Source organism: Sminthopsis crassicaudata, chromosome 2 (assembly GCF_048593235.1).
Source record: "Sminthopsis crassicaudata isolate SCR6 chromosome 2, ASM4859323v1, whole genome shotgun sequence".
NCBI classification, from domain to species: Eukaryota; Metazoa; Chordata; class Mammalia; order Dasyuromorphia; family Dasyuridae; genus Sminthopsis; species Sminthopsis crassicaudata.
The window spans coordinates 578,020,238-578,039,940 of NC_133618.1; the positions used below are offsets into that span (position 1 = coordinate 578,020,238).

At 48.9% G+C, this 19,703-nt stretch overlaps 2 protein-coding genes and 2 long non-coding RNA genes across 13 annotated transcripts; 3 read left to right on the forward strand and 1 right to left on the reverse strand.

Annotated features, from left to right (window-relative positions):
- Positions 1-455: 455 nt before the first annotated feature.
- LOC141558368 (uncharacterized) lies at positions 456-1,955 on the forward strand. The gene is made up of 3 exons (XR_012487042.1): positions 456-620; positions 761-1,845; positions 1,895-1,955. It is a non-coding gene; the product is annotated as an uncharacterized LOC141558368 (long non-coding RNA).
- A 77-nt stretch (positions 1,956-2,032) lies between these two features.
- On the forward strand, positions 2,033-5,000 carry FBXL15 (F-box and leucine rich repeat protein 15). Of its 2 annotated transcripts, none has more exons than XM_074295443.1 (4): positions 2,033-2,754; positions 3,057-3,210; positions 3,454-3,988; positions 4,369-5,000. In XM_074295443.1, exons 1-4 carry the CDS (start codon positions 2,714-2,716, stop codon positions 4,443-4,445), a joined length of 807 nt encoding a protein of 268 aa, XP_074151544.1. In that variant the 5' UTR covers positions 2,033-2,713; the 3' UTR covers positions 4,446-5,000. The 2 variants fall into 2 exon arrangements, with proteins under 2 accessions (XP_074151544.1, XP_074151543.1); XM_074295442.1 differs by having other exon boundaries at positions 2,059-2,754; positions 3,454-3,959.
- On the reverse strand, positions 4,994-12,094 carry CUEDC2 (CUE domain containing 2). Of its 6 annotated transcripts, none has more exons than XM_074295447.1 (10): positions 11,973-12,094; positions 10,313-10,432; positions 7,586-7,673; positions 7,099-7,242; positions 6,796-6,857; positions 6,556-6,698; positions 5,954-6,133; positions 5,689-5,750; positions 5,440-5,500; positions 4,994-5,357 (listed from the first exon to the last, which is right to left on the reverse strand). In XM_074295447.1, the coding sequence occupies exons 3-10, from the start codon at positions 7,657-7,659 to the stop codon at positions 5,211-5,213; spliced, it is 873 nt and encodes a 290-aa protein (XP_074151548.1). In that variant the 5' UTR covers positions 7,660-7,673; positions 10,313-10,432; positions 11,973-12,094; the 3' UTR covers positions 4,994-5,210. The 6 variants fall into 6 exon arrangements, with proteins under 6 accessions (XP_074151548.1, XP_074151546.1, XP_074151549.1 ...); XM_074295445.1 differs by lacking the exon at positions 11,973-12,094 and adding an exon at positions 11,456-11,953; XM_074295448.1 differs by lacking the exon at positions 11,973-12,094 and adding an exon at positions 11,456-11,633 and having other exon boundaries at positions 6,556-6,650.
- A 120-nt stretch (positions 12,095-12,214) lies between these two features.
- On the forward strand, positions 12,215-18,865 carry LOC141558367 (uncharacterized). Of its 4 annotated transcripts, none has more exons than XR_012487039.1 (4): positions 12,215-12,343; positions 13,040-13,185; positions 16,405-16,482; positions 17,861-18,865. It is a non-coding gene; the product is annotated as an uncharacterized LOC141558367 (long non-coding RNA). The 4 variants fall into 4 exon arrangements; XR_012487040.1 differs by having other exon boundaries at positions 17,865-18,865; XR_012487038.1 differs by having other exon boundaries at positions 18,260-18,865.
- The last annotated feature ends 838 nt before the right edge of the window (positions 18,866-19,703 follow it).

Genomic DNA, 19,703 nt, shown 5'->3' on the forward strand with positions numbered 1-19,703 from the left:
AGGCAGAGACTAGACTGCGGGAGGAACTTCCCAGAGGCCCCAGTAGGAGTCTGGAGGGTCAGAGTAGAATGAGGAAATGGAGCCTTAAGCTCGGAGGCAGGGGACAGGATGGAGTGACCCCAGGGAGTGACCTTGGCTGGGCAGGGGCGGGGTCTATTTTAGGGGCGGGCGGCCCAGGGTTACCATAGTAACTCGGCGGGGAAGGGAAAGGGCTGCAGAGTACGGGGCAGTGGATAGTAAAGGGGACCAAGGGGGTGAGCTAAGGGAAGGGGTGCTACGGGGACCGTCGGGGCTCACCGCGGGAAGGGGAGGGGGCTGCACGGGTTCCGCGTGGTGCTGAAAGGGACAGCGCCCGGCGGGGGCCTCACTGCGCAGGCGCATTGACTGCCCCGAACAAAGGGGGGGCGGGGAGGAGGGGGATTGCGCGCGGGGCGGGGCCACATGAAGGACGGCATCCTTGTGCCAACCCCCTGTCTCTCTGCAGTCCCAGGTTTCCAGACTCCTTCCAATCCTTTCTCAGGTGTAACCTCTGGTCCCTCCAACCTCCTTCTGCCCTTCTACAGGAACCCAACCCCCAAAACAATTCCACAAACATTTATTAAGCACCTACTAGACACCAGGTACAATGCAGACCAAGCTGGGAAAAGAGACATCAGGATTCTAGCTCCATGGCTTGCTATGTGATCCTGAAAGTTACTTTCCCATTATGAATGTTTCTTCCTCTGTAAAATGAAATTAAACCGATGTGTTTTACTTCCAGATCCCTCCCAGTCCTGATATTCTATGGTTCAAGATCAGGTTCTCCGGAGGAACACGCGACTCTGGTCAGGTTATCAACCTGATCTAGCTCTAAACCTCCTCATCTGGACGACGAGGACAGCACGACCCGCCCAGCGTTCTCCTTGGGGCGGATCTAGCGAGACCACGAGCGTGTATTCAGTTCCACCCAGCTTTTTTGGGGACCTGTGTGTGCAAAGCCTCATTCCAATCGAGGTCCTGAGAGGAGGCACGTTTTATGCTTCAACAGACATTTATTAAGGGCCTACTATGTGGAAGATGCTACACCAGGCACTCAGAATAAAAAGACCAAATGAAAGGTCACTTCCCTCAAGAAACTTTAATTTAATTTAAACATTTAATTGGAGGGCTGGGAATATAATATCTAAAGTGATGAATACAATGCCACTTTGAGGATGGTGAAGCCATTAACGAGGAAAAAAGCTTCCTAAAGGGCCTGAGCTGGTCCTTGAAGGAAGATAAGGACTCCAAGAAGCAGAGGTAGAGACGGAGCATATTCCAGACAAGCAGGACAACCCGTGAACAAAGCATGGAGATTGAAGATGGAATGTGGAATTCAAAGAAGTAGATTAGTTAGACTGGAACCTGAGAAGTGCCTAAAGGGGGATACTGTGAGATAGCCGCAAGAGGGGATGTTCCTGGGCCTCAGGAAGCTGGGAGGAGAGGAAGAAATAAAAGTCTTACAAAAGCCCTGAAAATGCTTAATAATTTCATAAACTACTAACCTGATGATCATTGTTTAGTACTTTTCAGTGTATTTTCTTTACAACTGTCCTTTGAATTGTGTGCCACAAGGATCATCCCCACTCTTCAGACGAGGACCAGTCACGAGAGAGTGGGACTAACCCAGTGAGACTCACAGGTACGGGTCCCGGGAGGTCTCAAACCCCGGGCGCCTGGTGATACCATACTATAATGCGTTTTGGTGGCACAAAAATCTGGCCCCTTGTGAGGCCCAAATTTTACTCTTCCTTGCCCAACTTCTGCTCTCCATTCTCCAACCTATAGGTAGCGGGGAAGGCTCCGAGGACCCCAAGCCAGCCGCAGGTTGTTAGTTTTGCTTGGGAAGGCTCCGAGGACCCCAAGCCAGCCGCAGGTTGTTAGTTTTGCTTGAGCAGGGCCTTCGAAGTGAGCAGAACATAAGAGGGGAGCTTTAGTTGGAGGGGGACGGGAAGGCGGCCTCGGCTTTCTGCCTCGGGAATGTGCCCGGGACCGCAGAGCCTCCTCCCTCGTGCTCACTTCGAGACCGACGAAGGCGGGCCACGGGGAGGGACAGCGCTCCGCCAGCCAGCCTGATTCAGCCAGCCTGATTCAGCCATTACTGATTCATCCGACAGAGTTTTGAGCCGCAAGGGCCCTTACGGATTGTTTAATTGCCCCCCCCCCCCCCAATCTGTTCTACAGACGGAAAACGGAGGCTCTGAGAAGGGGACTAGCTGGTCCGGAGCCAGCAGCCGGGTAAGGCAGAAGTAGATGGCCAGCGACAAGGGCATGGAGCGCGTCCGCCAGGGTAAGACCTTGCTCCTCTCCCCCCGCGTGGGCTGGGGCCCTGGGCTCCGGGCCCACAAGGGCTGCGCTCCTTCTCCCGGGACTAAGTCGGCTCCCGGATCGTTCCGGCCTCCAATCTCTTCGGACCAACTCGGCGGGACGGGCACTCTCGCATTCGCCCCGGCAAGTTCAAGAACCGCAGTGACTCGTCATCCCTTTGCCGTTCCTTCCTAAAACCATCGGACCGGCCCTCTCGGCCTCTAGCTCAGGGTTCTGCCCGGAGATTTTAAGTACGGGACGCTCTGGGACACGGCGATCGATTGAGCAGGTCTGACGGCTTTGCTAGGCGGCTCCTTAGCCTTCCTAGTTGCCGGAGGAGAGCACTGCGCAGGCGCAACGAAGACTGGCAGAGACTTCGGGGCTACAGATGGAGCCGTCCGGGGGGGAGCAAGAGCCGGGGGCCGTCAGGTACCGAGGACGGGAGGGGCCTGGGAAAGGAGACACCCCTCCCCCCCTTCCTCCCTCTCCTAGGTCAGGCAGGCTGAGGAAGGGAAGAAGGATGAAAGGAAAGGTCCCCAGGGAGAGAGTCCTATAGCCCCATACCAAAGGAATCTGGAGGAGACCACCAGGAACACTCGTGGGGACATGGCCGGGGGAGGAGGAACCAGGGGTCACGCGTGGGGTGAGGTTTGGAGGACCCTGCCCAAACCTGGGGGACTGCGTGAGGCGGGGGGTAGGCAGGGTACAGACCCTTTCTGCCCCCGCCCCAGGCTCCTGGACCTGCCGTGGGAGGACGTCCTACTCCCGCACATCCTCAGCCGCGTCCCCCTGCGGCAGCTGCTCCACCTGCAGCGCGTCAGCAAAGCTTTCCAAGCGCTCGTGCAACTGCACCTGGCGCGCCTGCGCAGCTTCGACTCGGCACAGGTGACTTCCGCCCCTCCCCGCGGCCTCGGGGCGGGGCCCGGAGGGCGGGATGTGCGGGCGGAGGCGGGAACTTATTCCAGCTCCAGCGAGGGTCTTAGATCCTTGGAGGAGCACATCCCCTAGTCAGAGCCGGGGTCCGGGTGTTGGGATTAAGGGGGGGGGGGAGGAGGTGGGCGGGCTGGCGATGGGGGCCGGGTGCCCAATCCGGGGCTCAGGTGTGAGCCCCGTGGGCACCTCCCCCAGGTGGGCCCCCAGGTTCCCAGGGCAGCCCTGGGCCGGCTGCTAGGTGACTCAGAGGGGCTCCAAGAGCTGTGCCTGGAGTCGTGCCGTGACTGGCTGTCTGATGAGGACCTGGAGCCGGTGCTGAACCGGAACCCCGGGCTGCGGCGCGTGGGGCTGGCGGGCTGCGGGCGGCTCAGCCGCAGGGCCCTGGTGACGCTGTCCCTGAGCTGCTCGCAGCTGCGTTGCCTCTCACTTGCCCACTGCGACTGGGTGGACGGCCTGGCACTGCGGGGCCTCGCGGACCGCTGCCCGTGCCTAGAGGCCCTGGACCTCACGGCATGTCGGCAGCTCCGGGACACGGCTGTGACCTACCTGGCCCAGCGCCGCGGGGCCCAGCTCCGATCCCTCTCCCTAGCGGTCAACGCGAACGTGGGGGACGCCACTGTGCAGGAGCTGGCCCGGTGCTGCCCGCAGCTCGAACACCTGGACCTCACCGGCTGTCTCCGAGTGCGGAGTGACGCCATCAGGTGCTGGGCCCAGGGACTGGGGCTACAAGGTGGGCACCACAGGGAGCTAGCTAACCACTAGACTGTCCAAAGTCGTGCAAGCCACCTCCCGCCAGGGGGTGTTGCAACAGGTGGAAGGGACCACCCTAGAAGGTACCCTCCTGGCAAGGAGATGGTGCTTTTTGAAGTATAAAGGCTTATCTATGGCCACATTAAGTTATGAAGGGGCTAGACCTAGTGCGAAGTCCTCACCTTCCAGTTCCAGAACAGCTCCACTATCTTGTGAGGGCTCTTAAAAGGAGAGTCTCTGTCTCTCCTTGGGCCTGTTAGACAGGGGGACTGGGCTTGATGACCCCAAAACCCCCTCCTGTCAGGAGAGGCCACATATCCTGGCCCTCACACACCCCCTTTACCTGCCCCCTCCCCTCAGGACCCTGGCTGAGTATTGCCCCCGGCTGCGCTCACTTCGAGTACGTCACTGTCATGATGTGGCTGAGTCCAGCCTGAGTGCCCTGAGGAAACGTGGTGTGGACATTGACGTGGAACCACCCCTGCAGCGGGCCCTGGTCCTGCTACAGGATGTTGTGGGCTTTGCTCCCTTTGTCAACCTTCAGATTTGACCAATCAGTGACAGGTGGAGGATTGGGGATTTGATGAACACAGCTGGACTGTGGATCTGGAAACAACCTGTGCTGGAGGGCTCCACCTTTGTCTCCTTATCCCTCACTGGGACCAGAGCCTGAACAGTGTCACCGTTTAGGAAGGAGGGGAAAAAGGGAGAAAGAGTGCTTGACTGAGCCTGGGGAGAGGGTAGGTAGCTCTCTCTGGGGAAAGTTAGAAATAAAAAAACTCTACTTGAATCTGACCCAACTCTGCTGCTGTAGGGGAGAGGATATGGGGAACAGGACAATCCCAGTGTATGTTCCCAGACCTGGGTGGGTTGGGAAGGGTGGAAATCAGATGAGGGTCTTGCCAGTTGATGAGGAATGAGAAATAAGAGGCCCATGCTATCACATTCCATGCCCACCCCTTTGAAAAGAAATAAACAGTTCTCATGCTTCACTCCTGCCACTTTACTCAAATGAAGGAGTTTCAAGAGAGACTTTGAAACTAAGCTTGGCTTGGGAAGAACAAGCTTCATAAACCCTTAGCCAAGAAGACCTTGCTGACAGGACTAATCCAGTTGTCTTATTTTGGCTTGTCGGACCACTATCCCCAACTCCTTCAGACTCCTCTGGCCCACAGTCCTCAACTTCCCCAGAGTGGGAATACTCAGTGGAACTTGTATTTCCGGGCTGGTTTGAGGCTGATGTAAGTGGACTTCATCCCTTCAGGTTCCGGCTTCCGAATGTCCTTGTAACGTTCACCCTTGGTACTCACCACCTGATTATCAATGTATCGGATCAGCTTCTTAGGAGCCTGTTAAGAGTACAGGGAGTGAGCATGAGGCCTTGTCCAGAAAAGGGAGTCCTTGTTATCCCCTCATACCCAACCTACTCACCTCTTTTGGGGCCACAGGCCGATGAGTTTTCTGATCTTCTTCACTGTCCACCATCATATACCTGCCACGATGGAGCCCAGCTTAGTATGCCTCTTCCAACCCCCTAGGGGGAAGGTCAGAGGCACTTGGGGTAAAACCAGAAGTCCCAATCAGGCCTTTTGGGTGGGAAGAGTCTTAACTGGATGCTTAACTAAGCTCTGTAGGACTACTTTATTCTATATAACCATCTCCCTTTTCCCCCAAACTCACTTTTGTAGAATGAAGGATTTCACTTCTTCCTTCTTGGGGACTCCCTGTAACCTTGACATGTCCTGGAAGGAAAAGTAAAATGAGACAGCAGATGTGGGCCCATGTCTCCATTTATCTGGGATTTCCTTTGGCATTCCCCACACTCAGCCCTGGTTGGATCTATATCCATCTCTCCCTCATCTACCCCAGTTCCTTCTCTTCCATCTTTGGCCAGAATAAGAAAGGAAATCTGAAGAACCACTTTTGGTTGGTCTGTGGCATATACCTTTGAGTTGCTGCCAAAAGCTTGGGGCTCTGCTTTCTCCTCTACCATGATGTGAACAGCCTCTTCCAGGTCCCCCCGTGCCATGGCCAGTGCTCGCTCTGCCCTCCCCACTGTGCAGGATGGGAACATTTCCAGTAGCAGTTGTATCCCAGCCTGTAGCTCATCGGTTTCAGATACCTCCTGTAAGGCAGGACCCAGAAGCTAGTCACATAATCTCTCCCCAACATCATAATAGACATATAAACACATGACTCCAAAAGGTGTTAAGACTGAGGGCACTTGTTTTATCCACCTATATCCATTACTTAAGACCAACATAGTAGATTGTTAACTGTCTACCCATAAGAGCAATAACTCACAATATATGGTAAGTATTACAAGTACAGAAGAGGATTCTGAAGTTAAGAAAGGTGAACTTACTTGCCCAAGGTTTCACAATCAGTAAATATCACAGATGGGATTTGAATCCAGGTCTTTCTTGGGTCCACATCCCTCTTTAGGCTTTAGGCTACACTTGGCTGCCCACTAAAAAGCCACCTTGTCTTTCCACCATTTCAGGGTATAACCTCACTGCTTTCTACACACTCCCATCCATCTCATACCTCAGTCTTTGTGCCTTCTCCCAGGCCTGGGGGAGAGGTATGTGCCTGAGACTTTCTTATTTCTTGAGTGCCTTCCTCCAGGCTCTGGAGATGTTCTGGAGAAGTAGGAACATTATCCTCTTGGCTCTTGGGACACACATTTTCTTAAAGGTACAGAGTATACGGTTTTCAATCAGACACGAGGGCCAAGTCCCAGAGAAGTGCTCTAAAACCCATTTCCTTTCCCAATCCAGAACTCACCCTTGTTCCTTGCATCACTCAGGCGGCCTGAGAGGTCGAACATCATTTCACAAACTGTCCCACTGAGAAGGAAGCAGGACCAGGGATGAGAGAGCCATTCTGTCCTCCCCTCAGAGCCCCACCCCAGTGAACCTGAAATTACCATCTGATTATCCTTTCTTTGCCTTCCCAGCCAAGTTCTTCCAATTCTACCTTCTCCCATCCCAAGATAGGTGAGCATGATAGCCCCAGAATGCCCAAGCAAGATCTGGAATTGGAAAGGAAAGGGCTGGAACAAGGAGGTTACAAGAAAGCCCAGCACACCTAGGGATCTTGGCAAAGCCAGGCACGTAGGCATCCATCATCTCTGCAAAAGCTTCCATGTCAAAGCTCTCATCCGATGCCCCTGGAGAACCCAAGTCCTCCAGGACCCCAGTTATGTAGGAGAAGACAACTTCATCCAAGCCACTGTAAGGGATGGAGAGAGAGGAGTGGAGGGTCAGACAAGAACAGCTCTATATTTGTTCTAGTCCTTATTCTGTCACTTTAGGCAGATAATTCACATTGAAGCTCAGTCTATATATCTTTCCAATGAACTAAAAGGCAAGCATTCTAGTAGAAAATCCAAAATACTATTATCCGTCCCCTCAGAGAAGGACTCTTTAGGAGGACCTGGGGAAGTACCCAGAGGGCATGTTAAGCATCCAGCCCTTTCTCCATTCCCCAAATGCCTTCTCAGAGAGAGAAGCCATGCAAAGCTCATAAAAGAAGCACTAACCACTAGAGAAGTGGTCAAGGAGCCAGCACATACCTGAGATCAACATCTGGGACATGAGTTTGGGCAAAGCTGATTAGGGTATCTCGAATGATCCTCTCGAGTTCCATTGCTCTCTCCTTTCCTGAAGGGGCAGAGAATATATGAGGCCCTCATTGGTCTTTTCCATCCTTACTTCTGCTCACTAACCTCACTTGTGTTGGGGAACACCGCCAGTCTTTTCCTAAGCCTTTATCATTAAACTGTCAGCTAGATGATTTTGCCAAATTTTTCTCTCAGAGACTCAGCCCCCCAGTCCCTGCTTCCCTATAGACTGAATTCCTGGGTCCATATAAGATCCCTAAAGTTCTCCCACCTTTCTTCTCTTCTTCAGAGATGAACAGTGGGGGAAGTCTATAGTCTGTGGGTAAAAGAGATCTGAGGGACAGTGGGCTCCTCCCCCAGACCAGCCCTCAGGAGGGACCCTTCTGGCTGGAATCCCAGAGGCCCCAGGGTCAAATGCTTCAGAGCTGGTGGAATCCCAGCCCTTTAAAACCCATCTGGCTGAGAGCCTGATCACAAGTATCCCCATTGTCTGGCCCCCCAGTGGGGGAGAGCTCAGAGTCACAGACCCCACCCACAACAGAATCCCAGAGCCACCCACCTGTTCATTCAGACAAAGGGGCTTTTCTAGAAGGGAGAGGATGGGATAGGTTGGAAAAGTTATTTCACAATTTCTCTTCTTCACCATCATAATACCCCTTTACCCATCCCACCAGTCTGGGCCTTTGACTTTTGAATTTCTCCTCTCTCTACTCCAGAGGGATTCCTCAGCTGAGGCCTGACACTGGGTCTACCATCCTTTATTGAGACTTAGTCTCTAGAGACAGGCTAAGAGAAGATCATCACGGCATTTATGGCCAACCAATCTATGTCAACTGACCAAAAGCCAAACGCTAGGGTCATTCAGTCACCACCCTTGTCTCTAGGAGGGGTAATTAACAGTTTTATCAATGGCAAAGTCTTCATGAAAGCACCCCCTGTTACACATGAGTGATCAGCTACAGTTTTCTGAGACAGAAAAAAGAAATCACAGTTCTAGATCCCACAGTCTGGTTGGGGAGATACAATCAATTTGCATGTTAATAACAGTGCAATGAAAACAAGAGGCAAGGAGGTATGGTGGAAAGTGCTGGCTATGGAGTCAAATCCTGCCTGAGACTTATTCCTTCTGAGACCTTAATCATTTCTCTGGGCCTCAGTTTACATAACTATAAAATGAGAAGGTGGAGCCGGATGACCACTAGGGCCCTGTATGGTCATGAGGTCACATCTGAGAATCAGTAATCTTGTCAGGATAGGTCAAATGACAATAGTTTTTCTTTAAGAGTTGCTCTCAAAAAAAAAAAAAAAAAAAGTTGCTTTCATCAAAATATTCATCAACCCCAGCCTGCTAATGACCGTCTCAACTCCTTCTGGTTATCAGACAACTGAAAAGTAAACTACTGTGTTTTGGTCAGACTTGGCCTAAACTTGGCTCAGAGGGGGCCTGAAGATGAGGGGAGGAGTCCTGAGACAACAGATTCCCACAGGTGTGAGAACTAGGACATCACAGGAGTCTAGCCCCTCATTTCACAATTCAGGAAACTGACTCACTGCAGGAAAGGCTGGCTGAGGCTAGGTTGGGGAAACCAAGGAGCTAAGCACAGGCCTTGAAAAATGAGGTGTCCCCCCTGCAAGCTTCCAAGGCTCCTAACCTGAGTCCCTCAAAGCTCCTTCCTTTAGCCTCTTACTCTGGAAGCTTCTAACAATGATTGACACATGCTCCCAAAGCTGGATTACTCCCAAATTCTTCCTGTTATTTCCTTAGGGACCTCTGCTAGGGAGAAAAGCCTTCACCTCTACTATGAAACCATAAATGAGCATAAGTTATGCTGTTTCTGAGGAGGGAAATGGTTTTTCTCTTCCCAGCCTCTGAGGTCCTGAAAAATAGCATGGTATCAATGGAAAGAGTACCAGGCCAGAGTAAGGAAACCTGGGTTCTAGAAATGCTTCTGTCCTAACTTACTATGATCTTTGAAAGTTGTTTCTTTAAAAATAGTAATAACAAAATGAACTTTATTCCTCCTGGACCTCAATTTCCTCATCTGTAAAATGAGGAGATTGGAATAAAACACGGCTCTATTCCCCTCTCTTTTTATTCATTTTTCTGATTGTTTCCTTCAACACTAAAATGGGTTTAGGATGGAAAGATAGGACCTTACTTGCTGAAGATAGGAGTCAAGATAGAGACCCAGAGAGGAAAGGAAAGGGAAAAAGAGGAATGAAGGAAGACCCAGTGGTTCTCAACTTGTTGGCTAAAAATTCTGGGAGTTGTGGAAATTTATTGTAAAGAGTCTGTGAATATATAAGTAAGCATACAGGATATATAATGTACATATTTTTCAAGTGTACATCACAGGAATAAAGCATAAAATTATTCTAGTCTTACTGAATTTGTAGTATTTTTTTATCTGTATTCATAGACTTTTCCAAGGAGATAAACTATTTATACATGTTTATGTAGGTCCTACAACATTAAAAACGGCTACTTGTACCCTCAAAAAGTTGGAAAGCACTCCACACAGATATGAGCAGTGTGGTAGAGTGAATGAATGATTTGAAGTAGGGAAAAAATTAGCCTCAAATGTTGATTTACATATTTATTAGCTGTAAGTTTAGGAATAAATCCCATCAATCTTTGTAAGTTTCACTTTCACCATCTGTAAAAAAAGGGATACTTACTTCACAGAGTTGGGAGGATCAAATGTACATAAATTACTAGGGTTATTCTCATAGTCCTGTGAAATTGTCAGCTCTTAGGTTTTCCCCAAATGTCCCAGCAGAGGGCCTAAAAAAGTACTCCTGGGAATAAAAAGAAAAAAAAAGTTTGCTTAATGTGTTTTTTCTTTAAAAATCTACCCCACAGACTCCCTCAGATTTTCTCCCTTTCCCTTCTTTCCCAACCAGCCTTTCCTGGAAAGCCTTTCCTGATCATGACAACCCACACCACTGACCCCCTCATCCCTGGGGAGCTGATGTGGATCTCCTAGGCCAGAAGAAACCCCCCGAGGCCAAGCCCCAGCTCCCCTCCCCCACAGCCAAGCAGCAATGGACAAGAATGGAGGGGGGACAGGGAGATAAAGGAGAAATGGGGATGGGGATGGGGATTCTTGGAGATGGAGACGAGGATAAGGATCTCAATTAGGATGGAGATGAGGGGGAAAAGGAAAAATGGGCAGATAATGATTTGTATAGACTATCATCCAATAAGGGCTAGAATTCGCATCTAATTTAAAGTTTGCAAATTGTTTTATATAAGTTATCTCATTTGGTCCTCACAACCACCTTATACGGCAGGTGCTATAATCACCTCTTTTACAGGTAAGGAAACAGGATAATGGATTAAGTGATGGAGGATGGAGGTGACTGGAATCATAATAATGATAAAGGAAATTTAAGGTTTACGAACTGCTTTAAACAAGTTATCTCGTTAGATCCTCACCTCCAGAGGTTGTAGCTCTTATCACCCCATTTTACAGGTGAAGAAAATGAGGCTAAGAGATGAAGGGTCGGAGAATGGAGGGGAGGGGGCTGGAAATGGGCGCCGGGAGAGGTGGGGGATGGGCACAGCTTGGGGCGGAGGGGTGCAGGGGCAGCGGAGGAAAGAGGCGGGCGACCCGGGGCTGCAGGCCCCAAGGCCGCGCTCGCGCAGAGCAGAACGGGGGTCTCGGGCTCGCCGCCCGTAGAATTTCGGGTCTCCCCGACCCCGGGCCCAGTCCTGGACTCCCGCCTCCGCCCTCGACACGGTCTCCGGGTCACTGGGCCGGGTTAGGCCCCGCGGAGCGGCGGGGACGAGACGGAGAGGGGAAGGAAGGGGGAGGTCACCTGCTTTCCCGGCGCTGGCGCAGGCAGCCGCTCGTCCCGCGCAGCAGCGCAGTTCCCGCGCGCACCACCGAGAGAAGCGCGTCGTGGCCTAGAGCGGCCCCGTGCCGGCCATCTTTGATAAGGGAAGGAGGGGGCGAATGCGGGGGAAGGGGGCTTCCCTGAGTCTGACGTCATGGACTCTGACTTCGTTATCTAGTGCAGTCCCTTCAATTTAACATGGGAGAAGCGAGGTTCAGCCAGAGCAACAGTGGTCCCCGGAGGTCAGCATCCCCTTTTACATAGGGGTACTGAGGCGCAAAGAGCAGTTCAGGGGCGCGGTGCGGAAGAGACCCGAGATTAGAAGCCGGTTTTAAGACTCCCGAGCAGGGCTGTTTCCTCCTTCCTTTGGGCTGCCCCGTCCCTGCCCCTCCGTTTGCTCGTTTGTCCGGCGCGTCTAACTGCGAGCCCGTTCGGGGTTTCCCGCAGAGATCCTGGCGTGTCCTTCCCAGCTCGGTTACAGATCGGTCCCTCTACTAACCCCCAACACCGAAGAACTCGTCAGTAACCCGCCTAGAGTCTAAGTCTTAGTGCGACGGGAAAAGTCCGAGAGCCCGGCTCCAAATTCTGCTCCAGTGCCTCCACCGCGCGTGTCCTTCACGCCGTCTGCCTCAGTGTCCCCATCTGCAAAATGAGCTAAGGAAGGAAAAGGCGGACTAAGGCGGCGCCTCTGCCGCACGGACCCCGGGGGTTACGAAGAGTAAATGTAACTGAAACAACTAAACAACCACAAAAACCTCTGCCAAACCAACCTTAAAAAGAGTCTTTTAAATTTTAAATTCTTTTTGCATCAAGATGGATGTAAAACACTGACGCAGCGCATCATGAAAAGGAAATCTGTATAACGAGAAGGTGCTTTACGTTGTACTTTTGGGTTTGTTTTACGTTATTACATTTGGAACTATTCTGAAGCTGTTAATTTAAGAATGTTGCAGGTTTCACACGATCCTCCCCCAAAAACTAAACCCAAAACTTTTAGATTTTGGTTCTGTTCCCTGCCAGCGAGGGGCCCAGAGTCAGATTCTCATTCTCTCCTTCTGTCCTTCCAGGCTCGCTTTCCTCGTCCCTCCCTCCAGAAAAGGCCTCGATCCTTTCCCCACCTGCAGGGGCTGGGCTCCGAGATGCCCGGTTTCTAAGTCCTTGGGGCACGGAGGGCCGGGCTCGGATTACAGCCTTCCCGACATTGGCATTTGTGCCCGGGGCTGGACAAGGGTTAGAGTAAAACCTGCGTGAGGGGCTCCTAAAGCTCCGAGGAGACTACCCCCTCCCCCAGGGAAGGAACAAGAACGGAGGAAAAAGATGCTTGCAGGAGAAGGTTCGGAGTCTGAGCCGCTCTGGCGGGTGTCAAGGCCAGGAAGCTGCCACAATGACTCAGGGAGGGGATGTTCGGAGTTTCCCAATCGTGGCAGTGAGCCAGTCACTATGGTCCCCCACTCTGGTCCCCTGACTTTATTTCCTCTTTAAGAATCTAAGCTGAAAGTGACCTGGGGCCACTAGAATGGGAGCTTGAAAACAAGAATTCTTTGTCTTCTTTCTTTTTGAACCCAGTGCTCGCCCAGTGCCAGGCACATGGTATTATTGACTGACATGAGAGCACTGGAGGGCCCAGCGCGAGGGAAGAGCCACCTTAGTCAGCCAAGCGTGTTCTTGGAAGAGGAGGCAGCTAGGAAAACCCAAGCGCCAATTTCCTAAAGGTGAGTAAACCGAGTCCACAAAGACTCACAGTCGGAAAAGGAGCCGCCATCCCCTCCTCTTCCCCTCCTTTTTGTTCCATTTAGTGCCTCTCCCCTTCCCTCCTCCTAGACTTACTGTCTGTGTGCCTGAATTATGGGCTGTATGTGAGCTGGAAGCTCCAGCACCATTTAAAACAAGGGAGAGCAACAGAAGGGTTAACAAGGGGCTGCCAGTTTGAACCTCAGACAAGGGGCCCCGAGGAGGGGATGGGGACTAGGCCCCTAGCCTTCATCTTCCCCTCCCCCCCAGCCTGGCCTCCAAAGGTCTGCCCCCAGCCCTCCAGTCACACCCCCACAGTACCTTAAGTGGCCTCTTCATTGCACAATCCCTAATGACGAAGCTTCCCACATTCCGAGAACTTTCCCATTTCCTCTCCAGATGGCCCCATGGGTTTCCACCCCCACCAGCCCTCTTTATCTTGCCCTCCTCTCTTCTTTCTACCCCCACCCCATGCTGCTCAGCTAGAAGAAGAGGGGTTAAGAAAAAACATGTTTTAACTCCACAGCTTTTAGATTGCTAGGAAAGTTGGGGAGAATGATGAGTGCCCTCCAATCTTGAGTCTGAACGCAGAGATAACTTCTTCTGCCCTTTGATTCATCCTCTACTCTTAAGTTTCTGGTTGGCTGGGATGGGAGATGGGACGAGGTATTGTCCTTTTCAGATGGGGGGCTGGGAAATAGATTTACAGACATATAAAAGGAACCCTTTTAGCCCCACCTTCCCCCAATTGTTGGGGGTTTCAAGCAGGCAACTTTCTTGGGCATTCATTCCCAACTCTTTTTATTTGGCTAACAAAAGCACTACTTCCTTAGACTCCAGCTTCTTAAAACTGTGGTTCAAAGTCCCATACGGGGTCTTATAACTCAATGTGAGGATAACAAAATTATGCTTTATCATCAGTAAATGTTTGGTTTCTATTCCTATTTCATATACCTATAGATCTGGGGTCCTGTAAAAATTTCTTGGATGAAAAGTCAGGACCAGAAAAAGTTTAAGAAGCCCTGCCTTAAACCACCACATGCAATCTCAGTTTTTCCTTCCAAAAAACCCAGCAATATTAGCATCCAGATCCCCCAGAAAGAACTCAAGGATATCATTCATTTAGCTGATTATTTTTCCACTCTCCAGCTGAGCAGCTAGGTTGGTCCTGAGTGTCCCCAGCCTCCTCTCCTTATTTCCCCCGTACTCCAAAGATCCACCTGTGCTTTCCATTCTCATTAAAGACGTTCTCTTCACCTACCCATGCAATTTGTAATTCCCACCCTTTTTATTTTAATTTGATTCCTAGGGTCCTATTCTAATATAGGTAGGACCACCCCGCCACTTTCATGGGTCCATTGTAAGGATCACCTAAAAGTTTTCTACAGTTATTTTGATTATCTCAGTTTACAATTAATGTAATAGGATCAGAAAGGAGGGAACAATGTTACAAAGCCATCGGCAGATCTGAAACGCAAATCTAGATCCCTTGTTTCTCTAGACTAGTGTACTTTCCATCAAATGGAATGATGCTTCCTTTTTAGGGAAAGGGGCTAGGGGATTGTTCTCTAGCTAAAGCTGAGATTTAAATTACAGGGGAAAGACGTGGGTCAGACTTCCTTAACTTTGAGGCAAGTTGGAAAAGTTTCTTTCTCTCTCTGTCTTTCTGTCTGTCTCTCTGTCTGTCTGTCTGTCTGTCTGTCTCTCTCTCTCTCTCTCTCTCTCTCTCTCTTTCTCTCTCTCACACACACACACACACACACACACACACAGCCCACCCCCTAACCCCTAAGAGCACCACATCTGGGGGCAGATGAAATGGCTGTTTCCTCTTCCTTTCCTCCCTACTGAAAAGGCATTGATCCTTTCCCCACCTCTAAAGGCTGGGGCCCCAGCTAAGGGGATAAGTAATCAAGAGAAGGGTGGGAATTCCCAAAGGGAATTTGTATTCTTGCCGGGGTCAGGGTCTGGGAGGATTCTACAAGCAAAAAGCCCTAGCCTCCCACACTTTCCTCCCTTCTCAGAAGATCAGGCTGGGGCAGGCAGAGGGCAAGGGGTGGGGTAAGGGATCCTGTTTAAGAAGCCCTGAGTAAGCCAGGGCTCAGTGCCTGGCTGAGAGGAGACTGAAAATCGAGGGGAGTCTCGGTGAGTGCACCAGAAGGGACAGATGCTTTGTCCACCCCCTCATGTCCTACTGAATTCAGCTTTTGGGGGGTGTAAGGATGGGAGAGGAGGCCCCTGCCCCCACGACTTTCTAGGGAAGGGGAGGCAGCACTACCAACTGGGCAGGATTGGCTTCTTCCCCAGACTGAGGATCTTCCCCTGCCCTGTCCCCTGGAATAGCCCTTGAAAGTGAAAGTATCTTTCTGGGAAATCCTTTTTAATAGAATCACAGAATATTAGAGTTGGAAGGGATCTTAGCATCTAGTCCACTCTGTCATTTTTATAGCTAAGGAAACTGAGTCCCGAAGACAGTGTTTTACAAAGCTAGTAAGTCACATGGTTTACTGGGAATTGAACCAAAGTCTTGTTTCCACATCACCATTGCTTCTTACTCGTCCCTGGCTCTTCTCTCATCCTCTCCTTTCCCCTCCCATTCTCTCCCTCACTTCCTCTCCTTGCTGGAGCTACAAACAGACAGGGATAAGAACAAGGTCCAACTCCTGGTGGTCCCCTGTCAGGGCAAGACCTGCCCACCATCATTATAGGATCTCCATTGGTCCTAGGACCTCACTATCCTTCCGTAATGCTTCAGAGGTAGATTCCATTATCTGTATCTTTCTGGGGAGAGGAGGAAAGTCATTTCTTTTCCTTCTCACAGTTCTTCTCTCAATGCTACCAGCTGCTCACTATCTAGAGAAAGAAATCTTAACCTGGGGTCCATGAACTCCATTGTTTTTAGGGATATTTTACTAACTGTATTTCAATATAATTGTTTTTCTTTGCAATCTCATTTATTTTATTTTATGCATTTAAAGGCATTATTCTGGGAAGGGGTCCATGATACAAAAAAAAAAATGATAATTAAAAACTTCTGGTCAAAGACAAGCCCTTGGCTAGAACACCAAAGTTAAGGTAAAGACCCTTCTAGGAGGAGGGGGAGTGAATCCTTAAATGGTGGGAGGCAGATAGATAAGAGCATGCAAAGTGGGAATGGGTGCAGAGGATCTTATGATCCTCCTCATGTACTTCTACCATAGATCATACTCCTCATCATACTCCTCATACCTTCTCTGGAGAGGACAAATGCTTAATCCAGGCCAGAGGCTAGTGAACAGGTAAGAAAAAAAAAAACTCTGCTATCCCAAAGTAAAAAAGGAAAACAACTAAAAGGGAAGGTATTCAATCTCCAGAAATGCTGGTGGCTACTAAACAGAGAAAGGAGCTGTAATAGGGGTATAGTGACATTTATAAAATCTCCTGGTTTATAAATAAAGACCTTCTTCTGACTTCCCCAATACAAAAAAAAAAAAAAAAAAAAAAAGAAAAAAAAAAAGAAAAGAAAAGAAAAGAAATTACTCAGAACTTCCTGGAGGCAGAAGAATGGAGGCAATGGCCTTATGAGGCCATCCTTACCGACTCAAGGAATATTACATTCTAGACTTCGTCCAAAGGGATTGTATTTAGGGGTAAAAGCTTAGAAAGGAATGTAAGGTTTAGCTAAGTCTATGGAAAAGCTGAAGCTGAACTCTGACCCTCACATTTTACCCTTCTGGACCCCAGACCTACTTTAGGATGGAGTCAATTTCTATGGGCTCAGAATTTTTCAGTGTGAGCCTTCATACTATAGAATCCACAAAGGATACCAAACCAGAGTTTGATTTTAATATTTTATTGATTGTCTAAACTTAAGAAAATGTTAATAGTTCACATTAAACTTAAAAGTATGTCTTGGATACAATAATTTTTCAGAGAGTCTAGAAGCATCCCCTGCCTAAGATTAGTGTCATCCTGCTTTTATCTGACCCCATTTTTTAAACCAGTGTCTAATGCCCAAACGTGATGCTCTTGCTTGTGCCCACATGTTGGCATCTGGCTCTGAGAACTGAATTCCATAGGCTGTGAGCTCATGCAGATGCCCTAGGAAGTCAGTTCTGGAGCCCGGTGGCCTCAATCTAGTGGAGTCTAGATGCCTAAAGAGGCAAAGACACTGTACTAGTAATCTAATTGTGCAATACTCCCGTAAATCTGTCTCAGCAACCGTCTCCAAGGCTCTGGGTCAGCTCGACAATTCCTGGAGCCTTAGCTATTTCAACCACTAACTTTGACACAGATTAGTCCTTGCACCTTTGCACCTGTTTCCCCTTCACAGTGTTCTCTCCCCCATTGTTTATATCCTATCCCATCCTTCAAAGTCCTGTCAATTTCTGCCTCTTGCATCTGAGGCAGGTCGGCAGTGACGGTCAATGGAATGCTGGACCTGGAGTTGGAAAACCTGAGATCAAACTTGACTTTGGACACTTGCTAGCCATGTGACCCTGAGCAGGTCATTTAGCCTCAGTCTGTTTCAGTTTCTTCAGCTGTAAAAGATTGTAATAATAGTACCTACCTCACGGTTGTTGTGAGAATCAAAATACTTAAATACTTAAAATACTTAAAGTATACTCCATACAGAGTAAGAGCTTAATAAATGCTTATTCTTCCTTTTCTTCTAAGGAAGACTTGCCTGGTCATCTCACTTCATTCTGGGATCTTCATCCTTTGGAGCTTTCAGTGATTCCCATCTAAGTAGAAATGAGTGCTTGTGGCCCCCCCCTCTCGTTCCCTCTCCCTCTCTCCTCCCCCCCCTCTTCTCTCTGTTTTTCTCTGTCTCTGCCTCTCTCTGCCTCTGTCTCTTTTTCTGTCTCTGTGTCTCTGTCTGTGTCTCTCTGTCTCTTCTCTCTCTATTTCTCTGTGTGTCTCTGTCTCTTTCTTGTATTTCTGCCTAGTCTGTGCTTCCATCTCTACTAGTATTCTGCCTCTCCATATCTGTGCACAAATATTATCTCTACTCTTAAATTATAAACTTGACAGAGCCAGAGATCGTGTCTTTGTGAAACATTGTTTGTCTTCCAGCACCTGGCATAATGTTCTGTACAGAGGATTGAATCAATATTCATGGAACGAATGAAATTCTTCCTTGAATGAAGTCACATCTGACCTAGGATCTTGAGTTCTTGGAGTATGTGTCATATTCCTCTGCAGTCCATGACCCAGATCTTCATTCAGTTCACTCGAGTTCTGTAATCCACACATTGAAAGTATTCTTAAGAAATTAAAAATTAATATTATAAAAAGAAATTCTCCTAATTCCTTCGGCCCTCTCCTCCGATTGTATGCACCCCCCCCACCAGAGCCACAGTTAAAGACAGTGCCTAAACCAGCTCAGCCTCATTCTTCTTAAGAGTATCCCCTGACCTCCGCTACTATACTTTCCTTGGAAACCTTAGTCCCCCACAATCCCTAGATTTTCAGCTTCCTTTTATGCATTTTCTTCCCTTATTAAAATATAAGCCTTTTGAAGGCAGAAGCCTTATTTCCCTCTACTTGTATTTATATTCTCAGCATTTAGCATTAATGCCTAGCATATAGTGAATGGGAAGCTGAGTTTTCCTTGCATGTGTAATTTGACATAAAATAAATCCCTACTTGCCATTAAAGATTAGAAATTCTAACAAAAAATTTTAAAGCTTTTTATTTTCAAAACATATGCGTAGTTTTCACGTTCACCCTTACAAAACCTTGAGTTTCAAATTAAAAACTCTTTTTAAAGATGACATTTAAATCTATCCCTCATATTGCAATCCTCTTCTCCTCTGTGTGTGGCACCCTAAAGGAGCTGCCTAATTTTCCTCCTTTTAGTCCCAGAGCTGGGGCTCAGTAAAGACTTAGAAGAAATGGCAGATTACTTAAGCATCCAAGAACTAGAAGCAAAAATACTGGAATGGGTGTGCCATTTCTCTCTTCAGCTCATTCCACAGATGAGGAAATTGAAGTAAACAGGGGAAGTGATTTGACCAGCGTCATACAACTAGTAAGTGTTTGACTCCATATTGGGAGCTCTGTCTATTAAACCATTTAGCTGGTGCTTCACTCTTACTGTCTGGTACATATTCTGGCTTTCCTTATTTCCAATTTTACTATTAAACTTGGATAGATGGGTTTCTTAGCCACCTCCTGTGTGTGTTTACAGTGGAACTGGTTTTTGGTAGGAAGGGAATCAAACCTTCAGTTTAAACCTTGGGGTCCTGCTTCCCCCATTAATGAAACAATGATCAGAAATTAGCTTGAACTTGGCAACTCTATCTCCTAGGCTAAAAATTTCTAAGGGAGTAAATTGACATAATTCTAGTTCAATACTCATTTTCACTGAGGAGAGCAGAGCAGAGCAGCTAAGTTTCTGGCCCTGACCTTCTGCTTCTCTTCCCTACAGAAAATAAAAAGTTATCCTTGCAGAAAAATCTGGAGAGAAAGGGATAGAAATGTCCATTTTGCCTCTTTTCAAGCCACACAACAATAC

Bases quoted from the DNA above. Each gene is read 5' to 3' on its own strand.
- FBXL15 (XM_074295442.1), top strand. From the start codon at position 2,714: ATGGAGCCGTCCGGGGGGGAGCAAGAGCCGGGGGCCGTCAG. The intron at 2,755-3,056 runs GTACCGAGGACG...CCCCCGCCCCAG, and splicing joins CAAGAGCCGGGGGCCGTCAG to GCTCCTGGACCTGCCGTGGG. The intron at 3,211-3,453 runs GTGACTTCCGCC...CACCTCCCCCAG, and splicing joins GCAGCTTCGACTCGGCACAG to GTGGGCCCCCAGGTTCCCAG.
- CUEDC2 (XM_074295447.1), bottom strand. From the start codon at position 7,659: ATGGAACTCGAGAGGATCATTCGAGATACCCTAATCAGCTTTGCCCAA. The intron at 6,858-7,098 runs GTGTGCTGGGCT...CTTCCTTCTCAG, and splicing joins GGCTTTGCCAAGATCCCTAG to TGGGACAGTTTGTGAAATGA. The intron at 5,751-5,953 runs GTATATGCCACA...TTTTCCTTCCAG, and splicing joins CTTTTGGCAGCAACTCAAAG to GACATGTCAAGGTTACAGGG.